Source organism: Macrobrachium nipponense, chromosome 22 (genome assembly GCF_015104395.2).
Source record: "Macrobrachium nipponense isolate FS-2020 chromosome 22, ASM1510439v2, whole genome shotgun sequence".
Lineage (NCBI taxonomy): Eukaryota > Metazoa > Arthropoda > Malacostraca > Decapoda > Palaemonidae > Macrobrachium > Macrobrachium nipponense.
In genome coordinates this window covers 68286702-68307510 of record NC_087213.1, presented here as the reverse complement: position 1 = coordinate 68307510, position 20809 = coordinate 68286702, and the positions used below count along the sequence as shown (strand labels likewise).

General features: G+C 35.6%; 1 protein-coding gene across 4 annotated transcripts in view; it reads right to left on the bottom strand.

The window, feature by feature from the left end:
- The window catches only part of LOC135198778 (DNA topoisomerase 2-binding protein 1-like), a 116850-nt gene that overhangs the window by 79475 nt on the left and 16566 nt on the right, over positions 1 to 20809 (bottom strand). For all 4 annotated transcript variants that reach the window (XR_010310884.1, XM_064226707.1, XM_064226705.1 and 1 more), the window contains 5 exons: positions 18856 to 18999; positions 17242 to 17436; positions 12760 to 13110; positions 5518 to 5735; positions 5061 to 5212 (listed from right to left, as the gene is read on the bottom strand). Coding sequence is in view for 3 of the 4 variants with exons in the window: in XM_064226707.1 (XP_064082777.1) it covers positions 5061 to 5212; positions 5518 to 5735; positions 12760 to 13110; positions 17242 to 17436; positions 18856 to 18999 (1060 nt within the window). In the remaining variant the exon portion in view is untranslated. The remainder of the gene's footprint in view (positions 1 to 5060; positions 5213 to 5517; positions 5736 to 12759; positions 13111 to 17241; positions 17437 to 18855; positions 19000 to 20809) is intronic.

Here is a 20809-nt window from a genome sequence, read left to right as displayed (position 1 = left end):
CGTATGCCGAACCAAAGACCCAGTACTTTCCTGCAAAAGACAGCCCAGAAGATTGATGGCGATGAAAAACGAAATCAAGTCAGGAGGTAGCAAACAACATATGTTGACACTACCGCGACAGAGAAAATCTGTTCTAGAACGGAATGGTTCCTATTTCCCGCCACCCAGCGGCAGGGGGGTAGATCACCTGACCTACCTGCAGCATGTGCCACGAAATTCGAATTTCTGTCGGACGTCGGAGACATAAGCTAAGTATATCTGCTGGTAAGTTGCATGTATTTTCATGACAGTACATCTTTGTTATGAAAAATCCCTCACTATCATCGTAATATGAACTACATAAAAAAAAATGATGTTCACCTCACTCCCTCTCTCCCTCCATGACAACATGCTATTGGCCAGAAGAGGGTGGAAGTAGCCAACACACAGCTTGTAGCTCGATGCTCTGGTATGTACCATCAAGAGTGTATGTGCGCTCTCTCTCTCTCTCTCTCCCTCTCTCTCTCTCTCTCTCTGAGATAAAAGAGAAAATTTTTATGCATATGTAACATATATGTGTATTGTGCTTGCTTGTATGTTAAATAAATGATTTACTAATTTTGAAATATTATTAATGTAAACAAAGCAAAATAATTCATAAAGGGAAATATAGTAAACTAGATAATCATCGACATACTATGTTGGGGGTCAGTACCTGGGAACTTAAGTGGAGGGACGATGGCCTAACTGTCAATCATCTTGACATATTGAATATGTTGTGGGACAGCACCTGGGCCAAGAGTCAGTCTCTCTCTCTCTCTCTCTCTGCCAAGGACACTCAAAGAATGTGAGAGATGGATAGATAGAAAAGGAGCTATTGGCTGGAAGGGCTAGAAGTAGCAAATCACACAGCAGGGAACCTGCTTTGCTAGTTGCTGATTAGCTTGTAGCTCAGATGATTTGCGAGGGAGTTTCCCTCTTTTTAGTTTTCTGTAAAAGAAAACTATTGAGATGGCTTTGTCAGTCCATCCACACTTTTTCTGTCCACCTTCAGATCTTAAAATCTACTGAGGCTAGAAGGGCTACAAATTGGTATGTTGATCATCCACCTTCCTATTATCAAACACAAAATTGCAGCCCTCTAGCCACAGTAATTTTAATCTTATCTAAGGTTAAAGTTAGCCATGATTATGCATCCAGCAATGCTATAGGACAGCCACACAGGCCATGGCTGAAAGTTTCATTGGATGCAGTTAACACGGCAATTATACGCTGTACAGAAACTCAATTGGGCTGAAGAAACTTTGACGAATTTTTTACTTTCTTATGACTGATTTTAGTTTAAAGTTTACTGATACTGTATACTACAATTTTGCTTTGTGAATTAATATTTATTTACCATTGTGTACGTACTGTCACTAGTTTATTAAATATTTTTATTGTGCATATGTATTTTTGTTCTCTCTCTGTCTCTCTCTCTTAGGGGTACCTTGATTAGTTTGATGCGTAGTTGTAAGCCATATATTTTTAGGGGAAATGTTATAAGATGACTTTGAAATGATATTAAAGAGGTTTAGGATGATAGTTTAAGGTGTATTTGGTGTAGAATGATAGTTTTAAGGTATACATTTGGTGTTTGAAACTTTATTAAAATAGGCAGTTATAAATGTTTTAGAGGGGAGTCTTTGGTGTTTGAGCTACTAAAATATTGCAGTTATAGCAAGTGTTTTTAGAGGTAGGGATGTCACGTATTCCCAGATTTTAGCTTGTTCAATGGGGTGGTTGTGGTCCCTTTCCCCTGCAAATACAGGCAGGTCCCCAGTTAACTGGGTGGGGGTTCCGTTCTATTAGAAAGAAGACATGCAAAATCTCCAATAACTTAAAATAGGGCGATTTATGGCACTTATGATGCTGATAACCAGTTAATGGCACCTGTTAGGTATGTATCAGCGCCATAGCTTTATAATCAGCACTGAAACTGGAAATCAGCGCATTATGATGCTGCTAGACTAGCACCATAAAAAACCGGATCGCTGGCAACCTGGGACTGCCTGTACCAGGGGTTGACTGTACATGTTTATTAACAAGTGTGAGTAGGAACAACTAGACAAATATTCCTATCCTACCTGTAGAATGTTGAAGTCCCCATGGATGCATGCATTTGTGAAATTCTGGTAGAACGATCCCATTCATCGGATGTAGTCGTTGCCTGAAATACACGTAGGGTGCTCCAGGAGGTTGCTGCAATTTCTTCATAAACATGAGCGGGAGGGGGAAGCACATGAACATTGGTGGGAGTTGTGTCCCACACGTCCACAAGTGTCATCAATGCCCCTCATGTAGAACAGAGCCGAAGCCGCCGCCTACAGTGCCATGGAGACACTGATGATCTTGTTAACAACAAAGTGAATGATGGGACATTTACCAGACATAGGATACCAGCCAATCATGTTGTTGGGAAACATTCTGCAAAGAGGGATCCATCCACTATGTGAACTTATTGGGGGACCGGCTGCGGATGTGGTATACCATGGTAACGTTCCTAATCCGGAATGTGCAGAACCTCCACATACTTCGACATTCATTCAGGCTAATAATAGGGAGCTCCAAGTCTATAGTCATAGACTGGGGAGAGCCTAAGGAGATATATGAAATTAGTGAAAACAACCATGATAGTTGTTTCTCGGTTGTGTAGTATTTTGTAGAGGACACAGCCGTGCAACATCTGCGTGGCTGCACTTCCTTGGCAAGCGAAGCTTTGGCTAAAGATGTTCAGTCACTGTAGCAACATCAAAATGTCACGGACTTCATCATAGTGGCAAGGGCAAAGATTACTTCCACCTTCTCAGGTTCACAACTTGAAGCAAAGACACAGGGGTGCAAAATTGCACTGCCATGTATCTGCCTTCCTTGGAGAGTGTATTTTCATCTAATTTGTCTGGAAAACTGTGGCAACATCGCTGAAAACAGCACCGAGGAACTGTTCCCGAAAGGGAATTTGCAGGAAGTGCAGCACACATATCCCAGGATCTGTAGAACTGAAGAAATACTTGCCCATGTCCTGAGGGAAAATGGAAGGAAGGGAAGAACATGATTAATGGGAGTTGCACTGTCGGCAGATGTAAAATTGGGTAGGAACGCCAGGGGAAGACACAGCCATGACGTACAGCAAAAGACAAAGGCAAAGGCTCAACTTCTACTGCACAACTAACGACGAATGCAGGAGGGCATACCTGAAGTCGACTGGCTTGTAGGCTGTCTCTCCGAAGGAGTACCATCTTCCGGGATGGAAGAAGCCAGAAAGACTGTGAATACAACATAAACAACAAAGCAAGTGAAAACAATAATGAAATCATCAAGAAAACTATCCTGGGATTTCATCATCCTCCGGACAGGAACGTAGAGGCGGGGGAAGGAGTGAAGGAGTGCCTGATTTCCCCCCAAAAGATGGAGCAAGAACTGTAGACAGGAACCATAGAGAGGAAAAGCTACTGGACTTGCAAGACACTTTGCCAAAGCCAATAAATTTTAGGGGTCCTACAACATCAACCTCGGCTTCCTCATTGTGTGAAGAGAAAAAGGGTTCCATGCTTGAAAGCAGTACAGCGCTTGTATTATGTGTTTACAACATCACCACACTGGTAGACAGAGAACTCTCTACCATCTCAAGCCTCTCAATCTCAACAACTTCCGTGGTAGAAATAAAAACCTTGTTTCATATAAAAAACACTTCAGAATAGAGAAAAGATGCAGAACAAGGTTGTTTGGTAAATCAAGGTTGGGAAAGTGTCTAAAAATACAACAGTTGGAGGTGAAAGGCTCCCTCTCTCTCCTTGGAAATTGTAAGACAAAAGATATACTAACAGAATAAGAACAAACACAGGCAGAGTTGGGTTTGTGTTACATCAAAAGGCTAAAAATGTTAGAGAGAATATCAAAGAAAAATGCTCATAAGGCTAAAATGAGATGATAACTGTGTATTTAAAACTATGTAGCAAAAAGGAATGAATTAAGCAAAACGAAAAAGAGCAGACATGTTGTAAGGTTACAGTATTTCCAAAATATCTCAAAACATTTATATTCAAAAACGAAATAAAATTAATAAATAATTTGAATGGTAGGCAGCAAAAAAAAACGTCTGTCTCAGGCTGCAGCCAAAAGAAAAAATTAATGTGTACAGATTGGATGGCAGGTCTTCCTCCCATGGCGTCGGTCGCCAACTAACAATAATCACCTTGTTTCAAGTTTAACAGCCAATTCCAGCTTGTGCTGAAATTAAATCCCATATATAAAGAACAAGGTTTGTATATGTGTATGAAAAGAATTCAATTGATTAGGTGAAAAAAAGCACAACACTATTCTTATGGTGAATCAATCATTCATAATAAATATATCACGCTCTCATAATTTCAACATTAAAGAAAACTTTGTCATGAAAGAAAGAGACAATAGCATGCCATCTTGTTTACCTTGTAAGTAATTGACAAACCACTCATTCCCTGTTGGAAATTCTCATTGAGATAGTTGTAGCATTGTGGAAGTTGACATAGTGGTTGTTTGTCCTAATCTTGATCATTGTTCAATAGTTCTTGAAGCAATTCCCTGATCTTCTGATGTCTGCTTATTTTGATTTTGCTGCCTCTCCTCTCCCTGTGCAGACATCAAAAGACCAGAGATCTGTTTGGAGAACCACTAAATCACCACCAAGTTCAAGACGAACTACCAATATTCCAAACTTTGCTACACTATAGAGATCTTGGAGAATTTCCAACAGATTAACAAACGATTCAGTAGACAATCTTGGGGAACTGCCAACAGATTAACTGATGAATCTGCAGAAGCAGGAAAACAAGCTGTCATGTTATTGTTATTCTCTCTCTCTCATTCTCTCTCTCTTCTCTCTCTCTCTCTCTCTCGTCTCTCTCTCTCTTTCTCTCTCTCTCTCTCTCTCTCTCTCTCAAGAAGTTTTATCTAATGCATCTTAAATTCTCTTAAGGCTACTGAGGGCACTGATCAAATAAATTATTCTTCTGTTTCACACAAAGGCCAAGAAGAAACATTTCCAGACTCAAGCTACTTACTGAGCACCAAGGCAAGTGGCAAGAGAAACTAAAAATTGCCTCTCAATGCCAGTATAAGCAGATATGGCAAATGTGCAGTCTTTCAGTGGATACTGGCCCTCAATAAACTTAGATGGCAAGTGATAATATTCTACATCAACAAGCACTGGTTCCTGAAAAACAGAAAAGATTGGTGAGTCATTCAGAATCTTTACCAACCATAACATAAAGACATTACAATGTTCATATTTCATCAATGCAGTAGCAGATATACTCCAAAACTGATGTTCTTTCAAAGCATCATTTAATCCTAAATGTTGTTCAAACAATACATACTATAAGAAACCACAAGGCAACCCCTTTATCATTAGCATGCAACTCTAAAATGCCATCTAATGTTAAACAAAAAAATTTAAAAGGTTTCAAATATAATACGTACATGTATACATTTACAGTAATGCAGAAAAGAAATACTTACTTCACGTTTTTCTGCATCAAAGCAGTCTTCCAAAAAACTGTGGGTTACAATTTCTTTTGCTTTGCCATGAACTGCACCACTGCCTTCAAAATCTGTGATAGAATAATCAACCTTCCCTTCATAATCCAAAGAGACCTCCTCTCCGCCATGCTCTCTTATGGCAGTAACAAAATCTTCAAGGGATTTCTGGTTGTAGCCTGTTATTGTGAAAAGTTTACCTGAAAGAAAAAATTCATCAATTGCACCCTCTTCTTAGTACAATAAATACTAAATAATCCTGGCTTTGTTTTTCCAAGACTACTGCCAGAGCTTACCCATGTCTTCAGGTTACTTGTGTACTTTAAAAACTTGTCTCTCTAGCGATAAAATCTTAGCTTTGTTAAACCATTCTTTTCCATCCTTAAAACATCTGGTTCTTTGTCCAAAATCTCACCCAGTTAATGTTGAAGGAAAAAAAAATTGTCAACAGGCTGGTTTCAATAGATGCCAGTATAACAGCTGTTCAACTAGCACAAAATGTACATACATTTAAACTGCTATAGCATTAGTTTCAGATTTTCGATGAGATAGGAAAAACAACTACATTAAGATTACAGCAGACCCATGGTATTTGCAGGGGATAGGGACCAGGCACCCGCCTCCCAGAATAGTTAAAACCAACAAATACTCCCCCCCCCCCTCTCAAAATGCTTAAACAGCCTTAACAGCCTATCTTGAAAATTCAAATACCAAATGAATACATTAAGTATCATCCTCCATCAATTATACCTTAAATTATTATCCTATTACTGCATAAATCTTTAAAATCTATCTATTAATATAATTTTCAAAGTCATCTTAAACATTAGTACCAGTACAAAATAGATACATACTTCTAACCCTTCCAGCTAAACAGAGAATAGAGAAAGAGAGAGAGTTACCACTATATACATACTTCTAACCCTTCCAGCTAAAACAGAGAATGAGAGAAAGAGAGAGAGTTACCACTATGACATATTCAAAGAAACCTGTGCCCAGAGAGAGAGAGAGAGAGAGAGAGAGAGAGAGAGAGAGAGAAACTGATTTGATCAGGGAGTGGTAACATCTACTCTTTTGGTCAGAATATGTCAAGTAATGTGACATAATTACATCCGTCCTCCCACCCCACCCCCTCACTTCACAACTTTCAGGAAAATATTTAGTGATGATTGTTGTTTGTTTGACATTTTTGAATAATTACTACTAAAAAATGCATACATATTCAAAAACTAGTGTATTACAAAAATTTTAAGACAACTTCCAAAAAAAGGTATGATTTTGCTTTGGAAACTATACTCGGTTTTTTTTCCATCTGTCCACCCGCTTGTGTTGTTTGTGTATGGTAACACTGCATCCCAGGCTTTAGATAGTTACATTCAGCTTACATTCAACAATAATAATAACATCCTATTTCAAATATTAACGGTGTAATTCGCGTACAGTAAATTATTAAAAGACTTTTCAGCTGCAAATGTGCACCCAGATATCCTTTTATTTACCTAAAACGTGCACATAGCGTAACTATCTAAAGCCCGGGACGCAGTGTTACCATACGCAAACACCACAGGCGGGTGGAGAGATGGAAAAAAACAGAGTATATAAACCCAATTAATTTTCAAAATTTCCTTATTCATCTAGATCTGACATCTCTTTGACCGACATAACATTATTAGAAAAGTTTGATTTTAATTCCCAGAAATATTAATGACTAAAAGTTAATACAGAAACCAAAGGTAATTAACAATAATTGCTCATTATTATTAATATTATTATCAATAACAACATGAACCTTTTTCATATGGAACAAGCTCACAGGACCCATTTACTTAAAAATTCAAAGCTTGCAACAAATATGATGTTCATTTGAAAGACATAACAGAAGGTGATAATAGGAAATATGAAAAGAAGAGATCAGTTATTAGTAAAGAAGAAATAAATTAACATATTTAATAAATACAGATAAAAATGTAATTTAATTATTAAAATACAAGGAGAACTGTATTACAGTAATAATTGACTGCATCTTTGCTTGAACTTTTGAAGCTCAATTGCACATCCTCCTCAAGGAGTTTGTTTCACAGTTCCAGTGTGAGAAATAAAGGACCTAAGGAACTGCTGAACGTTTTGACAGCGAGGCCCATTACTCCTTATTGGTGCTGCTGTTCAGGCATATCTGGTTGCTCTTGGCAGTAGAAAAAAGATCAGGGAAGAATTGTGAAAGTGAAAGATCTCTGTTAGAATACAACTCAGGAAATATTGGCAAACAAGAGACCATCCATCGATGGTCAAGTGATAACTGCTAATAATTAGGATACAGAAACCCTGTAATTAACCCTCTTACGCCGGAGCGGTAATAAAAAATTGTCTCCCGTATGCCGAGGAGGGTTTCGGAGTGAGCGCGGAAGCAGAAAATTTTTTTTTTTTGTCAAAAAACACAACGCTCGCTTAGTTTTCAAGATTAAGAGTTCATTTTTGGCTCCTTTTTTTGACATTGCCTGAAGTTTAGTATGCAACCATCAGAAATGAAAAAAATTATCATTATCATATACAAATAATGCGATATATGATAGCGCAAAAACGAAATTTCATATATAATTGTATTCAAATCGCGCTGTGCGCAAAACGGTTAAAGGTAACAAGTTACTTTTATTTTCGTTGCAATGTACACTAAATTGCGATCATTTCGGTATATAACACATTGTAAATGATAAAAGCAACACAGAGAAAATATTATCACCAAAATAAATGCATGAATTAGTAAAGCGCGGACGTAAACAAATATTTTTTCAAAAATTCACATAAATCTAAATATTGTCCTAGAGACTTCCAATTTCTTTCAAACTGAAGACAAATGATTGAATATTACTATACTGTAAGAGTATTAGTTTACAATTGCATTTTTCGACCATATCTGACGAGTTTAAAGTTGAACCGAATGTCGAATTTTTTTATATATATATTTTTTATATGCAATTATTTCAGAAATAAGAAAAGCTACAACCTTCAATATTTTTAGTTTTATTATTTTTACATAAAATTCGTGCCACATTTCATATATAAAACTCTATGAAATGCCTAATATGAAACAGAGCAAATATTCCGAGAATGGGACGTACGCATTTCAGAGATTTGTGGCGGAGAATCCACGCGCGGAGGAAGGAAAGATTTTTTTTTAAATTCACCATAAATCTAAATATTTTGCTAGAGATCGAATTTGTTTCAAGATGAAGATAAATGACTGAATATTACTAGACTGTAAGAGTTTTAGCTTACAATTGCGTTTTTCGACCATTTCGGTAAAGTCAAAGTTGACCGAACGTGGTTTTTTTTTCTATTTATCGTGATTTATATGCAAAGATTTAAAAAATGAGAAAAGCTACAACCTTCAAATTATTTTTAGTTGTTAATTCTACATGAAATTGCGCACATTTTCATATATAAAACTTTTTATGTAACGGCTAATTTAAAATAATGCAAACATTACCACAATCGCACGTATGATTTTTTCGGAAGAGTTACGCGCGGATGTAAAGAAAATTTTATTTTTTCATAAATTCACCATAAATCAAATATTGTGCTAGAGACTTCCAATTTGTTGCAAAATGAAGGTAAATGCTTGAATATTTACGGAGAATTAAGCGTTTTAGCTTACAATTGCGTTTTTCGACCATTTCGGTAGAATCAAAGTTGACCGAAGGACTGAAATTTTGGCAATTATCATTATTTATATGAAAATATCTCAAACTGATAAAAGCTACAACCATGGGTTGTTTTTGAGTATGTGCATGAAATTGCGCACATTTCCCCTATATAAAACTTTAGGTAACAGCTAATTTTAAAATGGTGCAAACATTACCACAATCGCATGTATGATTTTTTTCGGAAGAGTTTACCGCGCGGACGTAAGGAAAAAGTTTTTTCATAAATTCACCATAATCGAAATATTGTGCTAGAGACTTTCAATTAGTTGCAAAAGAAAGGTAAAATAATTGAATATTACTAAATAAAGAGTTTTAGCTTACAATTGCGTTTTTTTTTTTTCGACCATTTCGGTAGTCAAAGTTGACCGAAGGTTGAAATTTTGGCAATTATCGTTATTTACATGAAAGAAAATATCTCAAAACTGATAAAAGCTACAATCATGAGTATTTTATTGTTGTATTCTACATAAAAATGCGCACATTTTCATATATAATACTTCATGTAACGGCTAATTTACAATGGTACAAAAATTATGTCAAAGTGACGAAATAATTTCTGTGATGTGTCACAGATACTTTTTAGTGCGGCAAAAGAAAGATTCGCGCTTGTGCGCCTGCGTAACGATTGTAACAACAACACCTTGATCCGTGAACTCCCAGCATCCCCCAAGGCGCGTTGATTCAAAAGTTTTCGGCTGGTAGGCCTAAAAGTATTTTTCCGCGAATTTAAAAAAAAAACTTTTGTACGTCGACGTAAAATACGTCCAGTCGGCACACGAGAGACAAAAAATGTCAACGTAAAATACGTCCAGTCGGCGTAAGAGGGTTAACTTACATTATGTCTTTATATTGTTTTTATAAAATAAATTAAAAATATAATCTTGATTCAGGTTCTGTCCATTAATAAATCTATTAAACCTGCCACTCAAAAGAACCTAATACTCTCCAGTGGAAATATTTTTCATATACAGATATGATGACTCTGCAATACAGTGGGGCCTCGCTTAGTCGCGGATCAGCAATCACGGATTCAGTTAATCACGGGTTTTTCCTCGGACCACTTCTCAATCTATATCACTGGTATGAATCGCAGCATCGAGGGCTTGTAGGCTAAGCCTTGTCCGGTTCGGTAACCAGCAAATGCATGAACAGATTCACATTATGATATTAACTGACAATAAAGGTAATAAAACCATTCTCACCTTATATATTATTGGCATATCTTTCTAATATTATAGCCTGTTCATGGAATAATTCCACATCATTGACATCAACTTGTAGTTGAACGGCCAGCAGAAACGTAAACATTGAGTTACACTTAACAGCACCTTTGCCATTCTTAACCTTTTAGAAATGTTAATAGCAGTAGTGTAATTACAGTAGTAATAACATTTAGGAAAATATTACTTTTCAATACGAACTTCATTATTGTTTTGGTATAACGTAATCAACTTCTCTGAACGCTGCAGTCATACAAACGATAATTGTCATAGATTATCGTATTGTTGTTTGCGATCGGCGACGAAGCGTAAATGTAATAAAACCATTTTTACCTTATATATTATTGTCATATATTCATAATAAAACGCATATCTTATATATTATTGGCATATCTTCATAATAAAAAGCCTCTTCAAGGAATAATTCCTTGGGGAATGCATTTTTCAAAGATAAAAATACACTTTCATGTCTTACAGCATGCAATGATTACTTTATTTTGATGTGATTACATTAATTTTACAGTATGGTACTCTAAGCAGTACAGTAACTATTTTTTTTATCATAAATGTATATTCATTCACGAAAAAATACGTATGACAACCGTGACGTTCACCAAACCTAGTCTCGTTGGTACATACTATTTTTACACAATGTGAGTGGTTACACCGTTCTACAAAACTACCGATGTATTTTTACGTAAGTATCCTCTAAATTCTGTCATAAATCACTTTACTTACTTTTTTTGTGGAGCCCAAATACTACGTATATCCCCGGAAATTAACGAAATCTCGAATTTTATCATAGAGCAAGATTCACTAATTACTGTGTTTTCTTCTTCTTTTCATGACTAAATGCATTTTCAGGATACACTCATTTACAAATTTTCAAATACTATGAATGTAAATAGCAAAATCTCTCTCTCTCTCTCTCTCTCTCATCACTTACAGAAAAAAACTATAATACTGATCTATTATTCTGTGATTTACGAAACTGCTTCAATACAACGTTTTATAGTTGACTCAAGATTTTCACATTATAACAGTATACAAAGAATATCTTATCACTATCCATGTTTCATTTCTTATCACCAAAAAAATATTTAAAATACAAATTTCATTTTGTTATTCTCCCAGCTAAGCTAGTAACAGTATTTCTCGTCCCAAGCTGCTCTCTCAAGCTATTCAACAGTTACTCTCATCCCAAGCTGCGCTCTCTCTCTCTCTCTCTCATCTCTCCCCTCCTCGTCTCTCTCTCTCTCTCTCTCTCTCTCTCGTCTCTCTCTCTATCTCTATTAATTATGGGAAATATGAAGTCACTGTATCTATGAAATATTTCTTAATGAGATATTCTATTCTAAGGATTATGTACAAAGTTAAAAATAATAATAATTCCATTAATAAATTAGTTTCTTTAGCAACTAAATTGTTTTCCAAGATAATTTCGGTAATAACGTGCATCAGCTGATTCTAAACGTAAACAAAAGACAAAAATAGATTTTATTGCTTGTTATTTTGCTGTTTATACATTAATATTATAGTTGGGTGCTGTAATCATTACAGTATATCATGTTTTTTTTATCATAAATATGTTCATTCACGAAATAGATATACTATGTACTTCTAGTTTGGTGCAGCAGCCAAATCATGAAAATAGAAAGGAATTGTTAGGTAATTATACTTTTGTTTGCTGATCTGATGAAGGGGAAATTGAAGATAGGAAAGAATAACTTTGAAACTGTCTTGAATTTAGTTTAAGGTGATAGTTGAAGACATATTTGGTGCTTGAACAAAGTAGGCATTATAACATTGAAATAGTGGTCTTGGGTGGGTTAATTATTAAAGTAGGCAGTTTAAAGCAATTTTAGTGGGGGTACCAGGATAACACGGGTATTTACTTATCACGGGGGGTTCTGGGCCCTATCCCCCAGCGATTAACGAGGCCCTACTGTATGTGAATATTTTTCTTACTCCATGTTGTACTAAGAGGATATAGAGTACTTCTGAAAAGTATACCTCATTTATATAAACAAATCCACAAAATCAAATATAATGTCTTAAGTACCATGAAGCATTAAAAATAGTGAAAAATAAAATAATTTATTAAATATTCAAAAATCTGTAATTCTACAGGGAACGATGGTATGACCATTTCATACCAGAATAAAATCTAGGAATTATACTTACTTGGGAATTAGAAAAGGAGAAAATTTTCTAATCCTTCAAGGGCACTTAATATTAATAAATAATGCAAAAATATGTCAATCTAAACATTTTGAAATCTCTACTGAGTAACCATTACATACCGTGAAAAATGCCAGGAATTGTACTTTGTTGAGAATCAGGAAAGGAGGACATATTCAGTGTTTCCTCTGCAGCAGTTTCTCCTGGTTGCTTCAGATACTTTTTCATTAAATCCTCATCAACAAAGGTTTCATTGCTATCTGGGAGCAGTTTCCGATTTTCCGAGAGCAAAGACTTCCTAGAAGTAGTTTCGGGTTTCTTTGGTGAAGCTTGATTGCCTTGTGCATATGAAAATGGGCCTTCATCAGCAGGTTTTTGGAGTTTTATGCTCTCAGTGATCCAGTCTCCATATACAACATGGGGTTTTGAGTTCCATGACAAAATAGTGTTCATGTGCTCCTCCACAACTTTTCCTATTGAAGAAGATTAACATTAGCCTATCATCGGTGCAGAGTAAAAAATACTAAAAAAATGTCAAATCCATAAATGTGAGTGCCAGGCCAATAGGAGCAAGTTACTTGATTAATTGTACGTATTATAAATACTGTAAGGTGAAAAAAGCCTAGCTATAATCCTTTGAGTGTCTAGAGTATGTAAAGACATAATACAGTGTTATACAGTGTACAGGTAGCTGTAGTGTTTAAGTTACGATAATTAGTCTTACGATAATCCGATTTTATGAGAGACCAAATTACAAAAGCCTAACTTTATCCCATCTTCTCGTTACATAAGTTCAAAAACAGCAAAAGAGAATGATGAAAGTATGGTTTTAACGTTATACTCTTTGCATAAACTAGTACAGCCATGAACAATCGAATGCGAAACTATTTTTTTTTTTAAGTACAACCAAATTTGATAACATCCGTTTGGCTTGTATTTCAATCATCATACTATAGTACACTATTACCGTAGTTGTTATAAATGACTGTTAAGTAGAATAGAACTGAGATATCTTAATGTAATAACTTTATTCGCTTTAGATCAAAGAGCAATATAGATCAAAGTTCAATCGGGAAATATACTGTTAAATTTAAACCTAGTTATAACTGAAGCTGAGAAAACTGTTCAAGCTGCTAATGTATATTATCATGCATCAGCAACAAGGATAAAACTCCAGTAAACGTATGCCATCAAACACAACCGTAGATAAAATTGATAAAATAATTTTAATCAAAGCTACTGGGCTTGAAAGAACACATTTTACTGTTGGTTTCACGCCGATATAAGATACATAACGTAAAGTTCGTATTATGATGATATAAAGGAAAATTGCGAACGGCATCATGTAATTTTTTCACGCAATAAACATGCCGCAATGTAATCTGTTAACAAAAACAAAAAAAGTTCACAATCACAACGAAACATATTCAATTCAGATTTCCACCTAAAAATGTCGTATAAGGAAAAATAACCTTGTCTGATATAAATCAAGTATCTAGATATTCGTTTATGCTAACTAGAAGCAAAAAATTCGCTCAGAATTGCGTTAAATATGGTGAAACAAACTCGTGTTCGCCATCAGCTGATTTGAAACTAAAACATTGGCCGCTCCGCGGAATACTAGCTTAGATTTGCCATAGTATTTTATAATACAATAATATGAGAACACATACAATATTACTGGATACAGTGACGTAATGTATAACTTTTTAAAGGATTTATGGAAAAGATGCATAATTAATAAAATAACACCATGCATTTTTCGGAACAGTGCCGGACAAGAACGAACATAAAAAAACATCCTCTGACAATGTGGAGGGTAGTTACAAAAGCTGCCTTAATTTGTATCAGATTTATGTACAAAAATAAAAATACCCTATACGTAATATATTTTCATACACATTTTAAACATAAGAGCATGAACATTTATTAAATCGACATATCGATTGCTAAATTTGCACTCTTTTTAGCTCTATATTTTTGGAAGAGCGGCAGGCAGCTGCTTACAAGAATGAACATGAAAAAACATCGTATTTGATAATGTGAAGGGCAATTTCAAAAGCTGCCTTAGTATTATATTTCTGTGCAGAATTAAAAATACCCTATACATAATACATTTGCATACACATTTTAAACATTAAAGCATGAACATTTATAATATTGAAACATTGATCGCTAAATTTGCACTTTTTTTAACTACATTTTCGGAAGAGCGGCAGACGGCGGCTCACAAGAATGAACATGAAAATACATCATATTTGATAATGTGAAGGGCAGTTTCAAAAGTTGCCTTTGTATCATATTTATGCGCAAAATAAAAATACCTATACGTAATACATTTTCATACACATTTTAAACATAAAAGCATGAACATTTATAAATCAACACATCCATAGCTAAATTTGCACTCATTTAACTCGATATTTTCGGCATAGAACAGCGTCAAAGGTATATATTTTACCCTAATACCCATTTGCATACCCTTTATGGACTGAACGGTATTCCCACAAATGTATGTACTCGTTAGACATAACAGCAATAGCGGCGCTGTTGACCAAATATTGTGCCGTAAAAATACCTTAAAATGTCTTATTTTTTTAATGAATATTTTTGATAACAGTTGTAAAACCAATTCGCCGTTGAGCGATTGCGCAGTTAACCGCAGGCCGCCTGTATATACTCACCAACTAATTACATAGCTATTTGTTTTCTAAACCACAGCAGCATAAAATTCAAAATTTGCGGTAGTGCTTTTGTTTGTGTGTAGGTGACAAGCTACTTTCAGCGAAGAATACGAACAACATAGCAATTCATTTGTCCCTAATGTCCATGCAAGGGGAGGAGAGAGGGCTCTGATTCAGTAATTACTTGGTAAGTATATGTATATGAAACTTTATTTTACCTTCAAAATAACATTTTTGTATAAGTAACTTTCCAAGTAATTACATAGCTGAATCCACATTGACAGGAGGTGGGATACATTAGAGGTATTCTACTCCAAAACATTAAGCAAACATAATGGCTTTGAAAGAGCTCTGGTTGGTGCTCATCTCAATGGACTTAACCTGTAGTGGCGTGGCGGTATAGCCATGGGTTACCTCTACTTAGGGGGGAAACTTTGCAGAGAAGATATTTCCAATGGCTAGCACAAGCTTAAAAAGGTGCCCTTGCCATGGGGGTAGCACCAGAATAAAAACCACCACACAAAGCTGTCACCTTACACTGCAATAAAAACCACTAAAAAACTGGTGGGTGCTCCAGGTACAACGTACCCCCAGGCTCCCCCTGGACTCAACACCTTACACCATGTCAGTCGCAGATAAAGGTCCTAAGGTACTACATTTATCATATACAGTTTTCACTTCTTTCAATTAATATGATGCGAACCGACTTGCAATTCCAATAGGTAGATTGTAAAATGGATGAGAGAGACAATCATGCCTAAAAGCAAGAGAGGTAGTGACAACCCAGACCTCATGAGTTTTCATCTTAAAGGAAGGCAATGTCTCCTTGGATCCAAGAGTGTGCCTCATAAATCAAGTCTCTCAAGAGACAAAGCATTCTAAGACAGGGCAAAGAAGCCTTTCTTCTTCCTGTCCAAGAATGTCCATTAAGATTTTAATGGTGAACGAATGGGGCCGAGGGTTGAAAGGGTCCTCATTCTTGGCAAAGAACCATAAAGAGAATGACCAGACTGCATCTCCTTGCAAAAATCAACTCTCTTGTCAATCGCTTGCAGTTCGCTGATATGTCTGGCAGTGGCCAACAAAACAAGAAAGAGAGTCGTCCTGGTGAAATCCCTTAGCGAGACAAAACAGAGGCTCAAAAGATGGACCTGAAAGCTACTTCAAAACCACGTCAAGATTCCAAGCAACATCATCAGACTTACTTTATTTAGATGCATCAAAAAGATTTGATGTGATTGTTGAGATCCTGGTAAGAGGATAGACCCATACCCCTCTGTGTTTGAAGACAGAACTCAGAAGTGCCCAATGCCCCTTGATGGTAGAGGACGACAACTTCCTGGAGGACCTCAGATACCTCTTGACTGGAAGTGAAGAGCGGTCCGCGTCACTGGTGTACCTCTTAAAAAGGCCAACAGATCTTGAATCTACAGAAAAGGTCTGTACTTACCCTTAAATTCTTTATTACTAAAGGACCTGTTGCCAGTGTAACCATGTGTCCTGGTTCATTAGTGGAATTTTATCCTTTTCTGTTTCTCTGCAACATCTACTGTTTGTCTCCGCAGTCAAAAAATCATGTAATGTTTGCAAACCTGGCTGTCAGTTCCACTGGACATGTAACCCTATTACCATACAGACAAACTTACATCATGTGTTGATCATTAGAGCCAATCAAGGAAATCTGGCATGGCCCTCATGAGTTTGGTTTGGAAGCTTGCACAGAACTTCCAGGAAACACAGGTACTATTAGAACAATAATCTTACACAAACAAAAGTAAATTCTTCTCAATGCAAGAACCAAAATGTTGACAGCCGAGACACGCTTTACAAAAGTAACTCTTTTCATGAAAGCATACATTTGTATTCCCGTCGGAACAATCTGGTGGTTAAAAATGTTTTATAAGATTTAGTATCTCTCACCTATTATAACATGTGATACCGATTCTGTTAGCTGACTAAATCTTGTAGCTCCTCCAGCATTCAGTACCCGTCTTAGCTTCTCCATGTGGGTGCCACTAAACCCTGAGAGAAATATCTTACAACCATCCAAGAAGTGGCCTGCCTTCAATGCCTTTTGTAAATCAAGTTGTTCTACTGCCATCAACCCCCGAGATGCTAAAATTAAAAAAATAAAAATTTAATTACAACTCCACAGCTCTTAAGTGTTAAGTGTACAATACATACCGATGAAACCACTTCTAAACTAATAAACATTATCTGAAATCCTCCAGTTAAAAAAAAAAAATTCAATACACTTAACTTCTTGAAAAATAGAAAAAATTCAATGCACTTAACTTATTAAAAAATATTTCTATTAATTAAACAACAAGCTTTTCTATTTTAATGTCACCTTCATCATCTTACAAAAATTACTTTGTTCTATGTTATAGGGCAATAGTACAACCATCTATATTGTCCATCAAATCTTTTATAAACCTTGAAGCATGCTTCTTTTGACTAGCTAATCAATTTTGATGGCTTTAGCATTTGCATAACCCTCCTCTACCTGGAAAACAAAATTTTGTGACTGCATATCAACATAGGTGAACCCACAACAGACAGCTAGCAGCTTTACTTATAAACAATTCTACAAAAAGCCCTCTTCATCAAATATCTTCATAGTAACTCCCAATTTTATGTACTATTCACAAATATATGTTTGCATAATACAGACATCTTATTGTATACTGCCAAGAGTGGTGAAATGATAGCCAAAAATAGTCACATTGTCATATGAAGTATTTCCTGACAAATTATTTCAATATACAATAGATTTCCCCCAAAAAAATATTGGTTTTTCTTTTTGTTACTTGAAATGTTGGGTTCCTAAAGCAATAATGAAGTCCCCAGACAGAAAGCCAGATATGTATAGTAAAATGGAAAAATATAATTGTTATTACTTTACAATAAAACCAGATTTGTTTCTGTTTCAAGTGCAAGCCTTCAAGGTTTATGGTGAAATACTTCCCAGTAAATAAATTTCACTTTAAGTAATGCTAACCATCTACACAACTAAAATACTAAACATTCTGAACAAGAAAAATAAGTAATTTACCTAAAAATGTTATTTGATGGAGAAAACCAAACTGATTACAATAAACCCCCCTATTCATGGGGGATGGGTACCAGACCCCCGGTGAATAGCTGAAGTCCGCAAATACTTAAAACCCCCTTTATAATGCTCACAACTGTCTATTTTGATAGTTGAAAAAACTGTAAAAATGCCTATAGCCAAGCATTTTAAGTTTTATCACAAAAAGATTAGTATAGCTGAACATTTTAATAGTTTTATCCCAAAAAGTGCATTTAGTAATGAAAATGATAGGAAAATACAATATTTTATGAATATTTCTCAATGAAAAATACTGCAAATAGGCAAATTTTCTGGGAATAGCGGGTATATACGGTCCATAGAAAAATCTGCGAATGGGCAAGTCCATGAACCGTGAGGCCACGAATAGCAGGGGTCTACTGTAATATACCTACTGCACATTTCAAAACAGACGGCAAAATAGTTTGTAAATTATAACTAACCATATTCATCAGATCCTGAATGCCTCTTCATAACTGATACATCAGCTAGAGTGCTCTGTTGTAGTGTTTCATTAACATGGGTCAGAGCACGGCTCATTTCTGTTTCATTCATGATAGTGCTGCATATGGACACATCTGGCGGAACTGCAAAAAAATTATAATAATCAATAACAATAGTTGATTATATGTACATATACAGTTTGGTCGGAGTTATTTCATTTTCATTGGTATTGTTATTTTCTGTATTGGTGATATGTGGCTGATGTTCAATATATGGGAAACAATAACAGAGCAAGGAGAAGAGGACACATGGGACTGCTGTTTGGTTGGATAGGAGAGAGCTCTGTCTGATCGGAGTTTGTGGACTGCAAGTCTTGTTGTGGTGTTGTTCAAAGTCTTTAGCAGGAGTATACTGGGATTGGAGAACATGGACAGGTGGGTAGATTGCTAGGAAAATATTCAAAATAGACAAAAAAAGGTTCATTCAACAAAGAAATCAAGCAATACTGTAGATGTCTTTGCAAGTATAGCAGGGTTAAACTGATCTGAAATAAAAAAAATAATTCTAAAGGTTACTTATGTTCAGTCTTATACATATAAAACTTCACTCTGAGCACTTGTCCCATAACGTCATGTGTTTCTCTGATCTTTGTGACCTCATGTCCTTATAACCTTTGAAATAGGTCCGTGTCATGTCAGCTGGATCAAATCAGCATTCTATGGGGTACCCTCATGCAGAATGCCATGCAGATCTGAATAAATGTAGCAAAATCAATAAAATCAGTGAAAACATTCATAAGCAATGCCTCTCCATGCAGTATTGTTGATATCTAGGAAGATTTTATGATTATTTTCCACTATACGTAAACTTGAAGTAATCTTCACTGATAGCATTCAAACCTTATCCCTCTGGAGGGACTCACCAAATATATGATTTTACCAAATTTCATCAAACTCGGTTTGTTTTTCTTAAAATACTTGTTCTCCCTTGTTAGAAGATTATTCTAATGTTAAGACCTCAGTTTTGTTAGTTATGAAAAATACAAATTGATCAAAAATTTATCATGTTTAAAACACAAACAAATGTGTGTTAAAACATGAGCTCATAAAGTTTATATTTGTATCATTATTATTGGGGTTGCAAACATCATACTGCCCCTAAGGATGTTAAAAAACCTGGAAGCAAATTAAATCTTACTAAAGATGCACATAATGAACGTGCTGAAAATTAATAAACGTAAGTTATTAAACTATCTTTGCTTTGCAGGAGGGTTGCAATCGCTGATTGCCCTTTCTTGGTTTTATATTTAATATGCCATGTTTAATTCTTGTGGAAAAGCTTATAAAAGAAAAGATAAAACTTAAAATACAGCAATGCAAAAGATTCTTCATAACTTTTAAAGGCAAAATCTCTAAATTCTCCTGATGAGATATACAAGACAATTAAACCATCACACCAGAAGCAAAACCTGATGGAAGTTCAGGCTGATAAAGCACATAGCAGAGAAGAATAGAGAGAAATCATGTTTTCACCCTTAACCCTTAAACGCCGAAGCGGTAAAATAAAAATTGTCTCCCGTGTGCCGGAGGTGTTTCGGAATAAGCGCGGAAGCGGAAAAAATATTTTTTTCAAAAAACCACAGCGCGCTTAGTTTTCAAGATAAGAGTTCATTTTTGGCTCCTTTTTTTGTCATTGGCTGAAGTTTAGTATGCAACCATCAGAAATGAAAAAAAATTATCATTATCATATATAAATAATGCGATATATGATACGCGCAAAACGAAATTTCATATACATATAATTGTATTCAAATCGCGCTGTGCGCAAAACGGTTAAAGGTAACAAGTAATTTTTTTTCGTTGTAATGTACACTAAATTGCGATCATTTTGGTATATAACACATTGTAAAACGATAAAAGCAACACAGAGAAAATATTATCACAAAATAATGCA